Here is a 22793-nt window from a genome sequence, read left to right as displayed (position 1 = left end):
TGTTATCTTTTTTTTTTTTTTTTTTTTTTTTTTTTTTCAGCAGATGATTCTCTATAATGTAAAAGTTGCTATAGAGCCACTGGAGGACTTTTACAGGTGGCAGAAGAGGATCCCAGGTCTCTCCAAAAGGATAACCTGTCACAGCCCATGCTATCACAAGGGATGTTGTTGTCATTCCTTATAGTAGCACAAAAATGAAAGGTAGAAAAAAAAAAATTTAATAAAATTAAAGCTCCAAACCCCGTGCTTCTAAAATGCGCACATTGGTCCTGCATACATATGTAAACGATGATCATGTATGTGAGTTATCGCCAGGAACGTCGGAATGAGAGCAATAATTCTAGCACCAGATCTCCTGTGTAACTCTAAACTTTTAACCTGTAAAGGCTTTTAAAGCGTCACCTATGAAGATTTTTAGGTACCATAGTTTGGCGCTGTTCCATGAGCATACGCAATTTTAAAGCGTGACACATTGGGTATCGGTTTATTCAGCATAACTCCATTTTTCATGTTTTGACAAAAATTTGGGTATTTGTGTTCACTAAAATCCGAAGTGTATTTTTTTTCCCTTAAATTTTACATTTGATAAACCGCTACAAATATCGTGCTGGCATGACCACTTTGACCAATCAGAATTGCTCTGATCCAGCCCAGTTTCTCTAAGGATGGAAGGGAAAGAAGACCTCCTTTTAAATCCCCGGACTGATGCATGGGCAGTAACCTAAGGTTACATCTGAACTGTTCTTAAAAGTGTATGCTTGCCTCGTAATTTATTACCCTGCAGGTTTTTTTGTGTTCTGCCATTGTACATGGTGGCAGAGCAAAGTACTGGTATATTAGACCTGCAGGATTGTTTTTTAAGGACACTGGGGAAAAAAGTAATAGCGTGTGTTAGTACTATTTATCACCATTAGGTGTCAGTGTGGTTGCTTGTACTGCCTGCATGTCCCTTTTGAGCATATTATCAGGAACTTTGTGTAAATCATCCGCTTAATTTATGCTACTAATTTGGCCAGGTGTAAAGATAGCTTGGAATTATTTTATAATTTATTTTATCTGATATGCTGTAGTGAACCTTATAAAGTGGCTTATTTTCATTATCTGAGTACATAATTCAAAAGGGCCAAAGGCAAGTTGATTTTATGCTGTTTACCTAGTAAGTGGTGTTGAAAGTTTACTTAAGGAGATAAAGTTGCTTCAAAAGATTCTTGTTTTTGTTTGACCTGCCCTTACAGCAAGGTTCAACTAAACTTATTTGAATAGCTAACCTCAATTGTTTTCTTAGGACGCACCTTCCCGACACACCCATACTTCTCAGCCCAGCTGGGAGCAGGACAGCTGTCACTGTACAACATTCTGAAGGCCTATTCCTTGTTGGATCCTGAAGTGGGTTACTGCCAAGGACTCAGCTTTGTTGCCGGAGTGCTGCTTCTCCACATGAGCGAAGAGGATGCCTTTAAATTGTTGAAGTTCCTCATGTATGATATTGGCCTGAGGAAGCAGTATCGGCCTGATATGGTTACTCTACAGGTATATCTTCCTAAAAAAACACGAACGTCTAATAATTTCCAGAATATACAAATATCTAGTCTTGCACACCTTTGCATTTTTCACCCTCTTGGCATAATATTGTAGTGTTCCATTTCCTGCTGCAGTAGAAAATCGAAATAGTACAGGTAAGGGTGTGAGCAGAGTTCCACTTTATGTAAGGTAAACCTACCTGTACATAAAGCTGCTTATGGTTCCCAGTTGTACTTTGCTAAGGACATTTCTAAAGTAACATATGAAACCTTTGTTTTTTTTTTTTTTTTTTTTATATTCAAATAACAAATACGTTATATTTGCCTGTTCTGTGCGATGGTCATGCACAGAGCAGCCTCAATCCTCATCTTCTGAGGTCACTCCGCCAGTGCTCCATGTCCCTCCTCTTTGTCTAGTGCCTCCATGGAAAGTGGCACCTGTGCATACTTTCTCCCAATCTAATCTCTCCCATCTAATCTCAACCCCCAGCCCCCCCCCTCACCAGAGCATTTGATTGACAGCAGTGGGAGCCAATGGCTATCAATCTCCCCAATGCTATCAATCTGCCCAATGAAGAGGGAGACAGTAGCGAGAGCCTCTGCTCTCGTGTGCGCATTGCTGGATCTGATCGGGCTCAGGTAAGAATAAGAGGGGGCTGGGGAAATCCTGCCGCCCAGAAGGTAAACGGCACTTTTGCACTTTAACCCAAACATTAAAGCGGAGCTCCACCCTCTGTTCCGCTGATTCCTCCCCCCTCCGGTGCTACAATTGGCACCTTTCAGGGGGGAAGGGGGTGCAGATACCTGTATAATACAGGTATCTGCACCCATTTCTGGGCATAGCTAGCCGCAGATGCCTGCCCTCCCCATTGTATTCTGGGAAACACACAGTTCCCAGAACACAACGGGGACAAGTGAAAACGTGCTGCACGACTAGCACAGTAGGGAACTGGGCAGTGAAGCCGAAACTTCCTGATTCCCTGACAGGGGATGGTGGCGGGGGCAGCCGAGAGACGGGTAATTGCTCGTCATCTGCTCCCGAAATCGCGGGCACCCTGGACAGGTAAGTGTCCATTTATTAAAAGTCAGCAGCTACAGTATTTGTAGCTACTGGCTTTTAAACATTTTTTTTACGGTGGAGCTCCGCTTTAAAGCTAAACTCCGGGAATTCAGTCACTTTTTGAAATGTTCTGGATAACTATGGGCTAAGTCCAGTGAGGTGCATGCCACCTCATGGGCTTATCTTTTATTTACAGTTTTTAATTTTACTGGTTGTGTAGCTATTGCTATACTTCTGCTACTCTGATCTCCGCTCCTGCAGCTGCAGAGTTGCATGCAGCAACTCTGCCCACTCTCCTCTCCCCATTCACAAAATACAAAGCCTGAATGGGCAAGTAGAGAGATGGGTAGAACTGCTGTATGGCAAGGCAGTGTCTCTATCACAGTGCTTAGAGGATTCTGTGCCACATGATTTATTAAAAAAAAAAAAAAAAATGAAGGCTTAAATTCACTTTAAGGCTCCTTTCACATGAAGGGTCTGCCTGTCCTTTTTCCAGGTGGACCTGATCAGATGGTCCATTAACCCCTATGGACCTGCGAGTGTAAACAGACTTGTGTGTTCATTAACACTCACCTACCTCTGGGCTGATCTGGTCCCCTAAAAAAAATGGAAAGGGACCCGTCATCCTTGGTCTAGGTGGATCGCATCGGAATGCAGTCAAATGTAAACACAGTGGAGTCTGTTTTATTCCTGAGTGCCCATAGAGCAGAGCTGGCTCTGTCCATGTCCGCTCTGCATAAACTGAGTGGACAAATCCCCTGCTGATCTTAACAAGGGTCTGCCCCATGTAAAGGAGCCTAAAGAAATATGTCCAAGAGGTGGCATGCACTTATAGTAAGCCAGCAGATTTTAAGTTGTACAAAAAAAGTGGCAACCACCTCAACTTATAACCAGCCTTTGCAGTAAAGTTAAATCCGTAGTGCTTCAGATGAGCAGAGACTAGGAGGAATACAAAAAGGAGGGGTGGCAGGGGGGGGGGGGGGGAGATTAAAAGCCACAAGCGAGATCCTTCTAAGGATAGTATTCAGTTGACCGTATGTGAAAAGCAAGTCAAAAAGTGTAGAAAGCAAATACTTGCATTCATAAGGTCCTGGATACCCGTCCTAGGGTCAAGCAACCTATTTTAGAGTATGTGGAGAATATGACTGTCTCCATGCAAAGTGTAGGTGGTCGCACTCGAAGCTCGTCTGGGTTTTCTGGAAATTCTTGCACCACGCTAGGTTACGATCAAATCCAGTGAAAAAAAGTAGGTAGAATAAGGCCCCAAAATGAAACCAGTGTGTGGTCAGCAGAGACACCCATTCAATGAAAAAGTGCTTTCAAGTGGATTCTTCAGAAAGGTTGGTATTTATTGATCATGAAAACATATCAACATTTTTCGTGGCTCTTTAGTGGCCACTTCATCAGAAAAAGGTGTACAGTACACTTTAATGGATGGGATCTGTGTGCAGTGCATTCCCTCAGCCCACTAAAGTGTACTGTACAACTTTTCCTGATGAAGTGGCCACTAAAGAGCCACGAAACTCATTATGGTGTTTTTAACCTGTTTTCACCATCAATAAATACCAACCTTCCTGAAGAACCCACGCACCTTTTTATTGAATGGGGGCCTCTATGGACAACGCATTTGTTCCATTTTGGGGCTTTATTCCCATCTTCTTTTGCAGTAAAGTGCACATAGATGGACAACGCACATCGCAAACAAACCAAAAATTTCCCAGCACGCTTATAAGCCAGTCTGCAAAGCAACCAAATCAACCCTGTCTAACAAGTTTTGTAAAAACAGAGGGCTTTGTTTGCACACGTTTGCAAATATATGCGTAAGCTGCAGTGCCCTTGTCAAGGCTCCTCTGTCTACTGCAGGCCTAACTCTCTGGATTTTTGAGTCTCCTTAGTAGGGGCACATATAGCAATGGAGCGATTCAGGGCAGGGGTGCCTGAAGAGTGCACACCCCTCCTTGAAGTCACAGTGGATGCATTTGACGCCCAGCAAGAGCACAATGTCAGCTGATTTTAGGCTGAAGTCCTGGAGTTTGGGTTTAAATATTACAATGTCATAGTTCACAGATTCACAATGTTATTGGATCTAAATGAGATAGAAGTTCTGTCCTCTCCCTTACTCTAATAAGGGCATAACCAACCTGAAACCTGTCAAATAAATTGATGGCTTGTTTTAGGCTTGTCTGCTCGTGTTTATCTTACAAATGTGTTTGTTGTAAACTGTCTGCCGGTGATGATGGATAAGTGAGTGATTAGCAAAGTGTTTAGAAGAGGTTCTTTCCAAGGGCTTATTTCCTTCTGATTTCCCCTGTGACTGTACCCTTCTTCCAAAATATCACTTTTATCAGCCTTTGTGTATATACAAGTATTCTCTATAATATGCGTGCATTTAAATGCATTTTGTTCTCCTCTTAGATCCAGATGTACCAGCTGTCTCGCCTTCTCCATGACTATCACAGAGATCTGTACAACCACCTGGAGGAATTTGAGATCGGCCCGAGCCTCTACGCTGCCCCTTGGTTCCTCACCATGTTTGCTTCCCAGTTCCCCTTGGGTTTTGTGGCCAGAGTGTTTGGTAAGTTTTGAAAGCAAACATGTATTTGATGTTATTCTTGTTCTTTATCCAGGGCTGGTGATGAGAGAAATGGTGGAATGAAATGCTAACATAAACTGAAGGGTGCAGCTGGAAGAAAACCCTTTTCATGCCTCCAGTGTACAGAGATGTGTTCTTGGCCTGTTCTCTGTTTAGATATAAAGGAGTTGTTGCCCCATCCTTTACATTATGTAACTAAATGGTGCTAGATTTGGCTCACCATGTAGCCCTCTTTAATTCCTTGTACCATATGTAGTCATTATTTAAAAAAAAAAAGAATTTTGAATTGGTTCAATGCGCGCTTTTGCTTTTTGTGGCCCGTGTGTATGCATTTGGCAAATATGCAAAATATTGAGAATATTTTCACCACAGCAACCGTGCATGTACAATTGGCAACTCAAAACATTTTATTTTAAATTGTGGTCAACGTGGGAAACTTTTTTTCTTTCTTTCTTTTTCTTTTTTTCTCTTTCTTTCTCTCTTTCTTTCTTTCTTTCTTTCTATTTCTCTTTCTTTCTTTTTTCTCTTTCTTTTTTTCTTTCTTTCTTTTTCTTTCTTTCTTTCTTTCTCTCTTTCTCTCTTTCTTTCTCTCTTTCTTTCTTTCTTTCTCTCTTTCTTTCTTTCTTTCTTTCTCTCTTTCTTTTTCTCTTTCTTTCTTTCTTTCTTTCTCTCTTTCTTTTTCTCTTTCTTTCTTTCTTTCTTTTTCTCTCTCTTTCTCTCTTTCTTTCTTTCTTTTTCTCTTTCTTTCTTTCTTTCTTTTTCTCTCTTTCTTTCTTTCTTTCTTTTTCTCTCTTTCTTTCTTTCTTTCTTTTTCTCTCTTTCTTTCTTTCTCTTTCTTTCTTTTTCTCTTTCTTTCTTTTTCTCTTTCTTTCTTTCTTTTTCTCTTTCTTTCTTTCTTTTTCTCTTTCTTTCTTTCTTTTTCTCTTTCTTTCTTTCTTTTTCTCTTTCTTTCTTTTTCTCTTTCTTTCTCTTTCTTTTTTTCTTTCTTTCTCTCTTTCTCTCTTTCTCTCTTTCTCTCTTTTTCTCTTTCTTTCTTTCTTTCTTTCTTTTTCTCTTTCTTTCTTTCTTTTTCTCTTTCTTTCTTTCTTTATTTCTTTCTTTTTCTCTTTCTTTCTTTTTCTCTTTCTTTCTTTTTCTCTTTCTTTCTTTTTCTCTTTCTTTCTTTTTCTCTTTCTTTCTTTTTCTCTTTCTTTCTTTTTCTCTTTCTTTCTTTTTCTCTTTCTTTCTTTCTCTCTTTCTTTTTCTCTTTCTCTCTTTCTTTTTCTCTTTCTTTCTTTCTTTTTCTCTTTCTTTCTTTTTCTCTTTCTTTCTTTTTCTCTTTCTTTCTTTTTCTCTTTCTTTCTTTCTCTCTTTCTTTTTCTCTTTCTTTTTCTCTTTCTCTCTTTCTTTTTCTCTTTCTTTCTTTCTTTTTCTCTTTCTTTCTTTTCTCTTTCTTTCTTTTTCTCTTTCTTTCTTTTTCTCTTTCTTTCTTTTTCTCTTTCTTTCTTTTTCTCTCTCTTTCTTTCTTTTTCTCTTTCTTTCTTTTTCTCGCTCTCTTTCTTTCTTTCTTTTTCTCGCTCTCTTTCTTTCTTTCTTTCTTTCTTTCTTTTTCTCTTTCTCTTTCTTTCTTTCTTTCTCTCTCATCTCTTCGTCAATTGTGCACACATTTTTTGTAAAGCAAAAGCCTCATTTGTCCTTAAAAAAAAAAAAAAATATATACACTATATTACCAAAAGTATTGGGATGCCTGCCTTTACACGCACATGACCTTTAATGGTATCTTAGTCCGTAGGCACACCCTTTTACAGCTCTAAACGTAAACGCGGCAAAATGGACGGTTTTCAACAGATGTTACTATCTGTACATTACTATATGTACATTAAGCCTAACAGCTTCAATTCTTCTGGGAAGGCTCACTCTTTTTTATTTTTATTTTCTTTATGGACCTTGCTTTGTGCACTGGTCCAAATCATTTGGTGGAGGGGGGATTATGGTGTGGGGTTGTTTTTCAGGGCAGGGGTTGACAAATTTGCTTGGAATCTAGGAGCCAGCTAAAAAAGTTAGGAGCCAGGTCCGTGACGGCGATCTGGACCTGTCCCTGGCCTGACATGGAGACGAGTGAGGGGAAGATAGCCCCCAGCCCCCCACATATGAGATCACCTCTCATTGGACACACCGCTCGAGTGCTAAATGGCCGCTGTGATTGGTCATTTAGCATGATCTGTGATTGGCTGTATCCAAGGGACACGGCCAACACAGAACTTCCCCGATGCTCGCCCATGGCGGCGTGCAGAGGGGAAGTAAACAGGAGGATGTCTAGGGACGCCCTCCCGGCAATTGGTGTCCGCGCTGTAGACATCATTCATCTATAGCGCGGGCACGAAGTGGTTAACAAAAGAATGTGACTATTATTTCCGACATATTCCCGCTCATTTACTGCCATTTCCCTGCTAAGGGTTCGATCAGGTCCGCCTGAAAAACTGACAGGTGAACCTGATCAGACAGCCCTTGTGAAAGGGGTCAAGCAGGGAGGATTACAAATAATATTTTTTTTTTCCTTAATTAAAATATTTTTTTTTTTTTACTTTTTACAAAAAAAAAAAAAATAATTATATATATATATATATATATATAATTAAATTAATAAATAAATTAATAAATTTAATAATATATATATAATATAATGAGAAGCCATTTACCAGCCACCACACTCACCGTTGGGCAAAAAACAGGCAGGGGAGCTTCACTCCATTAGGAATTAGCATTATTGGAATAGGGTGTAATTTCTACATCCACCACAAGATGGCGCCAGACTACCGAAAGATTTTAGAAGGCCGCAAAGCCGCGGCCTCAATTACTGGCCGGCGCGGCCCGATGGAATTGCGCGGCGTAGTTCGGGGTCCAAATGGAGACAGGATACCCCAGCAGCGTTGCCCCAGTCTCCAGGACACGAAATCTAGGCGCAAATGCGACCTGGCGACCGGGGTTTGTCGAGCCCTGTTTCAGGGGTTGGGCTTTGGCCCCTTCGTTTCATTGAAGGGAACTCTTAAGGCGACAGCATACCAAGACATTTTGGACAATTTCATGCTCCCAACTTTGTCGGAATAGTTTGGGGATGGCCCCTTCCTGTTCCAACATGACTGCGCACCAGTGCACAACAAAAGGTCCATAAAGACACGGATGAGAGAGTTTGGGGTGGAGGAACTTGACTGGCCTACATAGTCCTGATCTCAACCCGATAGAACACCTTTGGGGAGAATTAGAGTGGAGATTGCAAGCCAGGTCTTCTTTTCCAACATCAGTACCTGACTGCACAAATGCGATTATGGAAGAATTGTCAGACTTCCCATAGACACACTCACAGCCTTCCCAGATGAGTTGAAGCTGTTATAGCTGCAAAGAATGTGCCAACTCAATATTGAACCCTACGGACTAAGACTGAGATGCCATTAAATTTCATATGCGGGGTAAAGGCAGATGTCCCAATGCTTTTGCTAATATTGCGTGTGTGTGTGTGCGTGTGTGTGTGCGTGTGTGTGTGTGTGCGTGTGTGTGTGCGTGTGTGTGTGCGTGTGTGTGTGCGTGTGTGTGCGTGTGTGTGTGTGCGTGTGCGTGTGTGCGTGTGTGTGTGTGCGTGTGTGTGTGTGCGTGTGTGTGTGTGCGTGTGTGTGTGTGCGTGTGTGTGTGTGCGTGTGTGTGTGTATGTATATATGTATATATATGTATATATGTGTATATGTGTGTATATATATATATATATATATATATATATATGTATATATATGTATATGTATATATATGTATATGTATATATATGTATATGTATATATATGTATATGTATATATATATATATATATATATATATATATATATATATATATATATATATATATATTGTGTGTGTGTCAAAGTGGTTACAAACCTATGTAATCTATTTATGACCTGTTCTTATTCACATAACCAAGCAAATGTAAAAATCGCTGCTTTCATTTTACTTGCACTTTTCTGAAAACTACAAAATTGTTTTTTTTTTCTCTGCTATGCAGGGGGGCGCGAAAGTTGATGTTTACCATAATTTAACCCTGTTTGTACTTTGCTGGCAAATTAGCATTGTGAGTTGTAAACTAGATTTGAACATGGTTTGTCCGCCTCCATTGTATGTTAATAAGGGGAAACTCAGCATTGTTCCTCTTTGTCAATGGGGGTAAATTAAGTTTTCTGTCATTAAATTTAACAAGTAGCTTGCAATCTGTCTGAAGTCTGCTCCAAGCAAAGACCTGGAACGGTAGGAAATATTTTTAATTTTGTCTTCAATCCTTCAAGCACTTGAAACTACAAAGGGAGGGTCCTGGGCTGCTGGTCTAAATTTGGCCATACACTTATAGATTATGTGCAGATTTTCTATGGTTAGATGGAAAAAGTACAACAGATTTCTCCATGTTCACTAAACTGTGTGGATGGAGGAATCTCCCACTTTTTCCATCTAACCATAGAAAATCTGCAGATAATCTATAGGTGTATGGTGTCAGCTTAAGAGACTGTGGTAGGTGGGGATTCCTTCATGCTATTTTTCTTGCAAAAATCATAGGACAGTTACTGTCCCTAGTGTAGGTTAAGGTTGTAAAGACAAGCACCTCCCCCCAAATGGGATAAATGTATCTGTGGGTCTATTTTGCAATTTGAGATTTGATCAGCAGGTAAAATCATTAAGAACATATTGAAGCCCATAAAAAAAAAAGATGACCTATATTCCAGCTTACCACTCCTTTGATATGGTGGCTGCATTAGTTTTCTTTGTTCAGGCTTTCACCTGGTGATCTTACCACTAACGCACTTCAGTTCTATTGACAACACTCAGTCATCCAGCTGTATGTATGGAAAAAGCAGTGTTGTCACTCTAGGACAGGATTGCAATAACCTTCCCATCTCCTCTACTCCATAACACTGGGTAGTCAGAGATCGCTGGGAACAGATTAGAATGCAGCCCAGGTCTTCTAGCCCTTTGAACAGAGGAAGTTAGAGGACAAAATTATTGGCAGAACCAATGGAAATGTTTTGTGCATTTTGAACAGTTAATAGAACTATTTTATTGGCATATTTACCAGCCCAAAGGAATACATAGGAAATGTGCATTGTTGGCATTTGCCAACCCTTTAATTGCAGATATCTGATCTGAGACAATGCTTGACCTGTCTAACAAGTGAGACCGATGTGAAAATACATTGGGGGGGGGGGGGGAGGGCAGTGTGTGTGTGCGTGTGTGTGTGTGTGTATATAGATATATATGCAGGCAGTTACAAGCACCAATCTCCCTGTATACCTTTTTTAATAAAGCAGTTTAAAGCCACGGGAGGGAGAGGAGGAGGAGGAGAAGTGGCTGTCGGCTGCTTTATTAACCACTTGACCCATAAATCCCCTTCCTAACTAGACCAATTTTCAGCTTTCGATGCTCTCACACTTTGAATGACAAATACTCAGTTATGCAACACTGTACCCATATGAAATGTTTGTCCTCTTTTCACACATGGTGGTATTTAATCACCGCTGGATTTTTTCTTTTTTGCGCTATAAATGGGAAAAAGACCAGAAATTTTGTATAAATAAATAAAAATAGTTTTCTTTGTTTTTGTTATACATTTTTGCAAATTTTTTATTTTTCTTCATATTCAATTTCTGCACAGTTTTATACTGCTACATATCTTTGGTAAAAATAATCCAAAATCGTTGTATATTATTTGGTCTGTCTACAAGCTATGGTGCCAATCTCTGAAAATTGATCACACCTGAAGTACTGAGACCCTTACAAGCCCCCCAAACTTACTTACCCCCCAAATGAGCCCTTTTTGGAAAGTAGACATTCAAAGGTATTTAGAAAGAGGCATGGTGAGTTTTAAGTTGTAATTTTTTTTTCCCACAATTGTTTGCAAAATCAAGATTTTTCTTTTTCTTTTTTTCTTGCCCCACAAAATTGTTATATTAACAGGTTATTTCTCACACATAGCATATGCATAGCACAAATTACACCTCATTCTACTACTCTTCCTGAGTATGGTGATACCAATATGTGAGACTTTTACACACCGTGGCCACATACAGAGGCCCAACATGCAGGGAGCACCATCAGGCGTTCTTGGAGCATAAACATATACACATCTAATGTCTTGACTACCTCTTGCACTTTTGAAGGCCCTGGAGCACCAGGACAATCCAAACACCCAAAAAATGCCCCCGTTATGGAAAGAAAACACTCCAACATATAATCTTTGAGACATAACGTGTCATTTTTTTCAAAGTTTTTGGATAATGTAGAAAGAAAATGAAAACACATTTTATTTATTTTTTTACGCAAAGTTGTCCATTTATACAATATTTCTATCACATAGCATGTATATGCCAAAAATTACACCCCCAAAACATTGTCTGCTACTCCTCCTGAGTATAGAGTATGGCGATACCACAGGTGTGAGACTTTTACACACCATGGCCACATAGAGAGGCCCAACATTCAGGGATGCCATCAGGCATTCTAGGGGCATAAATGTCAAATCTAATTTGACTACCTATTACACTTTGAGTCACCGTAGTGGCATGGAGGAGCTGTGGATGGGGATGGCTAAGCATGGTTGAGCCATGAATGTGGATGGATGAGTATGGATGGGATAACTGGGACGGGTATGGCTGAGTGTGGATAGGATGGCTGAGGATGGAGGGATGAGTATTGCTGAGGATGGATGGATGGGTGAGTATTGCTGAGGATGGATGGATGGGTGAGTATTGCTGAGGATGGATGGATGGGTGAGTATTGCTGAGGATGGATGGATGGGTGAGTATTGCTGAGCATGGATGGATGGGTGAGTATTGCTGAGCATGGATGGATGGATGGGTGAGTATTGCTGAGCATGGATGGATGGGTGAGTATTGCTGAGCATGGATGGATGGGTGAGTATTGCCGAGCATGGATGAGTATTGCCGAGCATGGATGAATGGCTGGATGAGGCAGGAATTGTAACATATCAGCGCTGTGGGCAGTACACATCCAGCCCACAGCGCTGCAACACTCGATCTCTCCCCTCTCCACTCACAATGTACCGATTGGTTCAGAGAGGGGAGAGAGGAACCGGACGTGACGCAGGTTTGTTTACGTTGTTTAAGTGATTGCTCTGTCATTTGATGGAGAGATCACATGGTAAACGGCCACTGTCAGCAGCCATTTACTGGATATTCCTGGGTGCACGCCCCAGGGGAGCAAGATTCTGGGAGGACGTCCATGGGCGCCCTCCCAGAATAAGCCAACCGCGATGCAGTTGTCTTCTGGCTATGGCCTGGTCAGCATGTGGTTAAAAGGTATACAGGGAGATTGGTGCTAGTAACTGAGCATACCAATCATCTGTGAGGCTGCCGGCCCACCCTGCTATGCTGAGGAGGTATGCAGGTATCGAGTCAAGTATATATTGGGGTTGCACCGATACCAAGCATTTGCACAAGTACTTTTACTCGTGCAAATGCTCCAATACTTGACCCGATACCAGGATGGGAGTATTCAGGGGGTCACCCAGGATGGGTGAGGAATTCCCAGGAATAGCCTTAGTCAGGAGAGGACTGACTCGCAGTTCTCTCTGTGTTAATAGCAAGATATTTGGGACCCGGAATTTCGGAGGCTCTGCAGTGATATTCGGGCGGGAAAGAGCCTTCACCCCTGACTACAGGGATTCCAGCACACACAGGGTTAAGGGCCTCCAGGAAGCATCCCTTAAAGACAGGAAGTCTAGTGCTAGGAGTGGTGGTGGTGAATACACCTGTCTTGGAGAGCTGTAAGTTTGCTGGAGGTTGCTAAAAGATTTAACAAGGACTGTTAAAACCTTGGCGTGAAGACCCATCCACAAACTGCATGTGCCTTTTTACTTTTAGGCCCTCATGCACACGAGACACAGGTGAAAACTCTGCTCAAAAAAAGCTGAACCGCGCGTTTTGCCGCGTTTGCATGCCGCGTTTAGACGTGTTTGCGTTTATAAAGATAACATCATGTAGACCCTCCCCAAGCTCTCAAAGCATGTTTTTTTAACTATTTCTGCTATTTTGATCAGAGTGAGCAGCAGTAGCATAGAGAGCAGTTGTACACTTGTATTTGCCTCTCTTTCTGTGGTATATATTTTGAAATGGATCCCATATTGAATATATGTCAGGAAATGCTCCTGATGTTGCTCTTGATGAGACAGCAACGTCGTCGCAAATTTCGTGAGAGGTCCAGAGTCAGAGCTCATCAATATTGGACCCATCCGTTGATGGGACAGCGAATGTCCGTTGGATATTTCACAAACATGTATGTGCAGCTGCGTACCTACCCCGACAAGTTTTTTAATTTTAGCCGGATGTCCATTGTCACATTTGATCTGCTCTTAGAAAAAGTACGACCTGGTCTGACATTCGTGGACACCAATATGAGAAACAGTGTGTCACCAGAGGAACTGCTGTTGGTAACGATCAGGTATGTGTATATATTTATAAAATATATTTATCTATAGATGTACAGATTAATTTTTTTCTCTGTCCTTTATTTTAAAAAAAATGTCTATTTATAGCAAATTATCCAATTTTTTAAAATATCTAAAATTTTCTTGTGGCAATTTTTAACATGTTTTCATTATTTCTAATATAAAACAATATTAAAATAGTTAATTATTTATTTTTTAATCTTAATATATGTTTTTATTCATTTTTTCTAGTTTCAAATTGTTTTATTTAAAATAAAATCTATGTTAATTAGATTTTTTATAATTGTTTTAAATTTATTTGGCCAATTTTTTTATATATTTTTAACATGTTAAAAATTGCCACAAGAAAATTTTTTGATATTTTAAAAAATTGGATAATTTGCTATAAATAGACTTTTTTTTTTTTTTTTTTTTAAATAAAGGACAGAGAAAAAAATTCATCTGTACATCTATAGATAAATATATTATATAAATATATACACATACCTGATCGTTACCAACAGCAGTTCCTCTGGTGATGCACTGTTTCTCATATTGGTGTCCACGAATGTCAGACCAGATCGTACTTTTTCTAAGAGCAGATCAAATGTGACAATGGACATCCGGCTAAAATTAAAAACTTGTCGGGGTAGGTACGCAGCTGCTCATACATGTTTTATATTTTTATTGTGAAATATGTATTGATTAATATATTTTAATTCTTTGCTGCTGTATATGGTAGTATAATAATTTTTAATGCCTTATTAAAATATCCAGAATCCTAACCCTAACCATTCACCCTAACACTAACCCTAACCCCTAACACTAACCCTACCTCTAACAGCTAACCATATCCCTTACACTAACCCTAAACAACCCTAACACTAATCCAACCCTTAATCCTAAACAATAACCCTAACGGATAACCACTTACCATAACACCCAACCCTAATGACCAAATTACATTGCCGCAGATGGTCTCAGTTGACTTTGAGGCCATCTATCTCTGATGCAGAAAAGTGCATGACATGACATTGGGGTTCCTGGCAATAATTGGCCCCAAGATATGGGCCCCCAAAGTGGAGTCGCAAAATGTCATTCTCTGATGCAGAAAAGTGCATGACATTTTGCGACCCGACTTTGGGGCAGCCTATCTTGGGGTCACTTGGTGATAGGAACCCCAAATTTGCATATGTTGTAGTGCTAGATCCACAGTGTCTGCATACCAAATTTGGGGTTCCTGGCAATAAGTGGCCCCAAGATATGGGCCCCCAAATTCGGGTCACAAAATGTCATTCTCAGATCATATTTCTGAGTTTTCAGGTCCAAAAAATTGGGTTCCTTTAAAAACGCATATAAACGCAAACGCGGCTAAATGCGGGTGCCGCGTTTTGCGTCTGAAACTTGGACATTTTTGAGTCTCAACCCATTTTTTTGCTTCTGGAAAAACGAGGTTAAACGCAACTGCATAAAAACGGCAAAAAACATTTGAATGAGTTCAGGGGCAGTTGAAAAAAAGTGTCCAACTGCATCTGAACACGCGTTTAACTGCGTCTCGTGTACATGAGGCCTTACTTTTACTTTGTGCTGAAGATAAGTGGACTTAATTTTGTATTTTGTGCTGCTTGAAGCCTTATTTTTGATTTGCTTGCTGAAAAAAAAAGTCTTTTTGTTTAAAGTTTAACAGTTTTGGTCCTCTGGAGCTACAGTCCTTCAAACTTTAGTATAGCTACATATATATATAAAATTACACACTGCCTCACCCTTTCCCCCCCTAAACCCCACCCCCCCCCCCCCCCCACCGTGTGTGTTTTTTTTTGTTTATTTTATTAAGTTTTTTTTTTTGTTTTTTTTTGTTTTTTTTATATATTATTTTTTAAGTTGGAACAAAATTGAATGTTCTGTGATTAGTTTACCATTACTTTATAAGGTTCCTAGAGCATTATAGATGTGAACAACAGATTACTATTGTTTGCACTAATACGGTCACCTTTCTTGTACAGCTTCATTCACAATGATGTGTCTGTCTATACATCTGTTCATTTGTCTATCCTTCTTTCTCTAACCCACCCAAGGCTGTTTTCAGATCTTTTAAAATGCTTGGCATTTTTGTTGTTTACCTTGTAGTTTCATATGCCGCCTCTGCTGCCTCTCCCTCCTAACCTCCATATAGGTCACATACAGTCCTGTCCTTTCCTCTGTCTTGACTAGTAACAGCTTTTGAAGCTTAGAACCAGAAAACGTTTGACTATTGGCGTTAATTATCAGCATATTTTTGAGACTGTTTATATTGTAACTAGGGATGCATCGATACCATATTTTTTTTTTTTTTTTCACGAGTACCGATACTTATTTTTTTTTTTTTTTGTACTCGCTGATACCTACTTCAACTATTTTGTTTATACTTTAGCTGTCAGCAATGGTGCAAACATCGTAGAGTTATTTATGTGAAACGTGTAAATATATGTTAAAGGTGTAAAAATATTAACAAAGCAAACAAAATTTTTTTTTAATGGTTTATAAAATAGAAGTAAACAAAAAAAAATCAGCAGGAAAATAATTAAATGGAGAAGAATAAGGAGGTAATTAAGGCTGATTAGAGTAAATTAAGGGGTTAAACAGAGAAACCTTTAATTAAAATATATATATATATATATATATATATATATATATATATATATATATATATATATATATATATATATACACATTATTTTTTTTTACTTCACAGGTTGCTTTAAACTGACTTCATCTGCAGATTGAAGTTCATCCCTTTGATCTGTAGATGAAGAAAAACTAAGATACGAAAAGAAACCATGTTTCTTTTTATCTTTCGACTGAGCAATTTTGTTGATAAACATTGTCTGGCTGCTTTTTTTATTTATTTATTTTTGACCGCTCCAATTGTCGGTACTTCGGTTTACACTTCAACTGTCAACAGGGGAATCCCACTGACAGCTGAATGAGTCATTGGTTTGTAAGGAAGCGATAGCCCCGCTCCATCACAACCGATAATTGACAGCTTTTTTTCTTTTACGTTCTAGCTGTCAGTGGGGGGAATCCCGCTGTCAGTGGGGGGAATCGAGCTAAAAAATAGTTTTCAGGTTTCGAAGCATTTGTACGAGTACTGATACTCGTGCAAATGCTTATTATCAGCACTGATAATGGTAACCAATTGCAGGTACATTTTAGGGTACATTTAAACATGCGCCTAAACCTCACTTTCCTCAGAAGCCTGATCCACGCTCGAATTGTGCTTTAGACGCCACTGATCGTGAGGAAGCAATGTCGCACTTTCTTACCGCCTGTTTTAACCCAATTTTTTGCTGGTAAAAGCGCTGCCACTGTGTGCATTGCACGCGTTTGTCGGGTTTCTCGATTTGCTTGAATCTGTAGCATTCGGCAATGTTGGGTAAACTTCTAAACCTCTAAATTGAGCTTTATTCTCTAGCTGTCATTTCCCAGTGCAGATTTGAATGGAAATGGTTGCTGTGTCTGATGGCACTGACCTTGTACCCTTTCTAAACTAGATTTACATTTTGACCATAGTGGATATTGATCGGTGTAGGCACAAAAATAGGTGAGCAGCTGATCAGGCTAATTAGTAGTGTTTTTCTATGGACATCTAGCAACTTTTTCTTTTTTTTTAAAAACAAACATTTTTTGAAAAGGCAGTGGGAATATGACTAATATTATTCCCTAAAATGATTCTGTGCTTTGCCCTAGCTGCTTATATGTCCTTTAAAGGATAACCCCATTTCTGTCAAAATCAACAGGTAATTGTCTGTGCTTGCTGAAAATGTTTTTGAATGGAATGGTTACATAAATTTAAATTATTTCGGGATTTTACTTTTTTCTGTTTAGGTTTAGATCCTTTTTTTATTTTTTCCTTTTGTGGAAATGGAAATCTTTATACATGGTGATGATTTTGAAAAATACCAACAAATTTAATGCTGTGACACGCACAAGGTCTTTCCACTAGAAGGAAAGTAGTCTCTCTCTTTAAAATGAAACACATGTTTCTGTGCATTGGCAAATCTTATTTTTGGGAATAAGTTAACATTTTAACTGATTTGGCCACTGCTAGTAATTAATAGCTTTTGGCTGTGCCTGGCCTCTTCTTTTTTCCAGCAGGCGGTATGTTAGCAGAATTTAGTGGCAGGTTAAGAGATTAGGACTGTGCAGGGCTGGAGTGAATGGAAAAGTCTGGGCTCTGGGAGGGTTTGTTATATCCTCTGTCCACAGAAGATGCTGATTTTGTTGGCTGCTGCAACAAACTATCCCTTGTGTTTCCTCCCTGGTGAATTCTGAATGCTGTAGAGGGGAAAACAACTCAAAGAAAGGATATTATCTTCGGCGTTATGTTTTTTTGATTGGTGGCGACTTGCTTCCCTTTTTAAAAGAGCTGTGGCATTTGTCAGAGGAGGTATTCATTACATATACAGTTTGTTTCTGCCCTTGTACATATACAGACACACACACCCTCCCTTCTCATAGAAACTATGTAGTACAAGCATCTGGAAAAAAATATGCAAAGATGAATAGAACAATCATTTATAATCTCTTATTTTCATAGAGTGCCAGTACATAGAGCCATTAGCATCACTTTCTGTTTCAGTTAATGTTTCACATGCAATAGTCAAGCCAGCACAAATGCATTTGGGACCCTTTCACACATGCATCCACATTCATTCATTTCACCAGTTTTTTATCAGTGTCATCAGTTTTGGTGGGTGGTACTGCCCGCCAAACGTTGCAGTGGCGATAAATTTTACCCTACTGCAGTGCAAAGCAGCACATTTATACCTCTGTCCTTCAGCTTAAGAGGTTGATGGGTGGTAAAAAGCTTCTCGGCTGCATGTTTTTAAACCCCCCCTACCCCTGCAAGTTTAAACGAGGCAGATACAGAGGTCTGTATCTATGATGGTGCCACTAATGGAGATCCATCCCCGGCAAGTCAGTAATTCTTAGCCCGGCCATACACAAACCAATCCTGCTGAACCATTAATTGGCAGGCTGAGTTTATAAGTTGATCAATCGATCAACTTGAATACAACCAGCCTGTCGGATTAGTTTGCAATTATAGCTGCTTTAGCTGCTAGGGATAATCAATGTCTTCTGGCAAGACGACTCTGTCACCCCCCCCCCACTGCTGGGAAAAGACAGTTGCTTGGCAGGAGAGATTCCCCTGTCAACCCGGTCTGTGTTAATGGGGGGGTCGTGCAAATTTCACAGGTTGTAGGAAAGTAATTTGCACCATCTATGGCCTGCCTTTAAAGTATATGTTACCCCAAAAATAAAATTCCCAGTATATGTCTGTTTTAATGATGTACTGGTTTTCCTTATTGAGCACACAAAGCACGGAATCTGCTCTGTACTGGTGTGGGCAGTTAGCGTAGCTAAGCTATGCTTTGCTTTGAATAAAGATTCAGGATGCAGTGCCCATGAATGACATGCCTGTCTCGTCTATAGTCAATTTAGCTGCCTCCTCCCTTCCTATCCAGCCCTGCTGTGTTCATTTCCAGCTGCTCCCAAAGTTGAAGAGAATGGCTCTCTTAGACAGTAGTTGTCCCCGGAACAAGTGTCACCATTAGATAATTTCCTCTCGCCTCTTATTTTGGGGACACCGCCAACATTTTACATTTCGCCTCACTTTTTTCAGGGTGACGATGCTAGTCTCAGTGCAAGGTTATATGTTTCTGCATGAGTTTTCTGTCTGCTTAGGTTTTCTAGGATTCTAGAGTGTTCTGGAGTGTGTATAAATGTGGTGGAGCTGATGTGAAGAATTTTCTTTGTGCTCCATTAAACATGGTGTAATATTGTATGTGTGTGTTTTATCAAATTCAGAAGCTCTCGAAACCTCTGTTTATAAAGGGGCCATGTAACCCCATAGCAATTTTATAAGACTCCCTAATCCCTCTGAGTTGTAAAGGTTTATTCCACCGCCTGTCACCATGGATAGTGCAGAGAGACCGATCTGTACAAATTGTCAGATGGAAGCCCAACGCAGATTTAACACTCCCTACTCCTTTATTACCCCTTTTAAAGTGATACTAAAGTCTTGTGTGTGTTTGGGTTTTTTTTATTTTTATTTTTTAAATAACAAACATGTCATACTTGCCTGCTCTGTGCAGTTGGTTTTGCACAGAACAGCCCAGATCCTTCTCTTCTCGGGTCCCTCAATGATGCTCCTGGCCCCTCCCACCTGCTAAGTGACCCCACCAAGCAGCTTGCTATGGGGGCACCTGAGCTGAGCCGCTGCTCTGTGTCCATTTCGACACAAAGCCACAGCTTTGCCCCACCCCCTCTATATCCTCATTGGCTTTCTCACTTTGACAGCAGCGGGAGCCAGTGGCGCTCACTGTGTGCCTCAGCCAATCAGGAGGGAGAGTCCCGGACAGCCGAGTCTCTCATGCACATCGTTAGATTGAGATGGGCTAAGGCAAGTTTTAGGAGGGCTGCTGCACACAGGTTTTTTTTGTTTTTTTTTATCTGAATGCATTCAGATAAAAAAAACTTCTACTTTAAGAACCGCTTTAAAACCATGATCTGCTTCTCTTTTAGTTTGGAGTTTTTCTTTAATAGGAACAGAAGTTATAACATTGTTTGTGGTTCTGATTCTATTGTATAGTGTTACATAATTCCTTTCATTGGATGACATTCGACATATTTGCCATCTGACCTCACGTGTACTGTACCTGATTGTGTGACCGGCTCAGAGGCACACCCTGGCTCCATTACAGAGGGGGGGGGGGGGCACCTATTCTACAACTTGTCCCGCTGTGACAGCAAGCTGAAACCACTTATATTTTCTCTAACTAATAGAACTGGATTGTGGAGTGTGAGAAGGGACAGTTGAGCTGTGACTAATGTTTTGCTTGTGAAAGGGCAGATCTGTGTTGAGTTGTATGTGTAGCCATGATGCCGACCAACCCCTGGAGCCCAAAGAGGTCATGCAGAGTTCAGGAATGCTATAAGGAAAGCTGTAAGAATATTGACTGCATCATCGTTTCCTCCTATTTTTTTTATTTTTTTTTATCACAATAACTTGTCAATTTTTCTTATGAAAAAGACGCCATATTTAGTCCAATAAATAATTCCCAATAATATGATATACCTGACTATCCACATTTTTTTATTATTTACCTGAATCGGGGATGGAGGTACATTCATTGTGCCTCGTTTAAAGTCCCAAACTCCCCCTCTCATTTATATGACTATCCAACAAATTGCTATGAATGTTAGTGTTTGGGGGGATATTGGAAATTCTGGTCCTAAGCAGACAGTGAATTTCTAGTCTTGAAATCTCTATTAAAAAAATATTTTAGTTAAACCACTAAATATACACAGACCATTTCCACCAAGTATGTAGAGCAGGGGTAGGCAGCCCCCGGCACTGGTGCCGCAAGCAGCACATGAAGGCTTTTTTGCTGGTGTCCCATCATATAAGGTCCCCCATCAGATAGTGTCCGCTGTGTACTACACATGCGCAGTACACAGCAACACAGATTCCGAAAATAGCAGAGGATGAACGGCGCCTGTGCCGTGAGTTCAGGTTCTAGCCCCACCATCCAAGTGGACATAGAGTAGGAATAAAAAAGAGCCGAGCGCAGCGAGGCCGAGCCTGAAGCGCGGCGAGCGAAGCTCGCCCGCGAGGGGCCCTCTAATTTTCACAACCCTATGTCCGCTTGGATGGTGGGGCTACCACCTACACTCACAGCGCAGGCGCGGTTCAGCTTCGGAAATTTTCCGAAGCTTCTTCTGCCCCGTACTGCGCATGCGCAGTACGGGGCGGATGCTATATGATGGCAGGACGCTATCTGCCAGAAGACCGGCCCTTGACTCCCTCCCCATCAGCAGAGCAGCGCGCAGAAGTGTCAGCGACACACTAATGCATTCCAATTTCAGAGTTCCGCACCTGTACTGAGGGGGAGACACTGCGCCCCCACACATTGTAAAAGATAGGAAACATTGTTTAGTTCTCTCACTTTGCTGTAGCGCTCCCTGTTTCCAGGAGGAGAACTATCATTGGCCACTGCTAAAGCCAATCACAGTCCTGCTAGCCCTGCCCACCATCTGGAGGAATATGACTCGCTTGGTTGCCACTACCAATCTCAGAAAGAAGGGATTTTACTGTGAGTAAGAACCACAATCAGGTGACAGTTTGTGGACTTGGTGTTGAGCTTCTGGGAACTTTGAAATTATTCCTGAACCTTTGCGTCACTTACTACTGGACCCCTGCACTCTGTGTCCCTTTTTGTCACAAGGCAGTATTCAGTGCATTGAAAATCACACCCAAGTTTTGCTGCGATGCAGAGCGCCACACTTTTCCTCAGCTTCAGGTGCCCAACTTATGATCCTGCACACAGGCCCACTGCTTTCAGAAAATGCCCCTGACCTGAGCTCATCATTGCGCATCCATTCCAGATGCTGGTATGTGACATCCCATACAAGCACGTGGGCTGGATACAACAGGTTGATCAGCAGGATGAGTGTGCCAGGACAGGTAGACGTGTCTCATCTCTGCTTCCTTTCACCCCTCTGCATGTCACGCATATCATAAATGAGAAGAGAATACCGAGGTGGAGCGGATGAGGGTACAGTGGTGGGGAAAATGAGCAGGAGGGGTTCAGAGGTGGGACAGGAGAGCAGGAAGGTACAGCGGTGGGGTAGATGAGAAGGGGGTTCAGCTGTGGGACAGAGGAGCAGGGTGGTACAGTGATGGGACAGAGGAGAAGAGGGGTTCAGTGTTGGGCCAGATGAGAAGGGGGTTAGTGGTGGGTCAGAAAGCGGGGATAGAGCAGTGGGGCAGATGTGAAAGGAGGTGTATTGGTGGGCAGAAAATCAGGAGGTTACAGTGGTGGGATCAGATGTACAGGGGCTTACAGTGGTGGGATCAGATGGGCAGGGGGTTACAGTGGTGGGGTCAGATGAGAAAGGGGGTAAATTGGTGGGGCAGATGTGTAGGGTAGCACAGTGGTGGGGCAGATGTGTAGGGTAGCACAGTGGTGGGGCAGATGTGTAGGGTAGCACAGTGGTGGGGCAGATGAGCAGGGTAGCACAGTGGTGGGGCAGATGAGCAGGGTAGCACAGTGGTGGGGCAGATAAGCAGGGTAGCACAGTGGTGGGGCAGATGAGCAGGGTAGCACAGTGGTGGGGCAGATGAGCA

At 41.1% G+C, this 22793-nt stretch overlaps 1 protein-coding gene across 8 annotated transcripts in view; it reads left to right on the top strand.

The window, feature by feature from the left end:
• TBC1D1 (TBC1 domain family member 1) overlaps positions 1-22793 on the top strand; it is a 311597-nt gene that overhangs the window by 274439 nt on the left and 14365 nt on the right. For all 8 annotated transcript variants that reach the window (XM_077477646.1, XM_077477649.1, XM_077477648.1 and 5 more), the window contains 2 exons: positions 1286-1530; positions 4996-5155. In XM_077477646.1, coding sequence (XP_077333772.1) covers positions 1286-1530; positions 4996-5155 — 405 coding nt within the window. The remainder of the gene's footprint in view (positions 1-1285; positions 1531-4995; positions 5156-22793) is intronic.

Source organism: Lithobates pipiens, unplaced genomic scaffold (assembly GCF_037356315.1).
Source record: "Lithobates pipiens isolate NorthernLeopardFrog02 unplaced genomic scaffold, aLitPip1_a1.2 Scaffold_13, whole genome shotgun sequence".
Classification (NCBI taxonomy): domain Eukaryota; kingdom Metazoa; phylum Chordata; class Amphibia; order Anura; family Ranidae; genus Lithobates; species Lithobates pipiens.
This window is presented reverse-complemented; position numbering and strand designations above follow the sequence as displayed.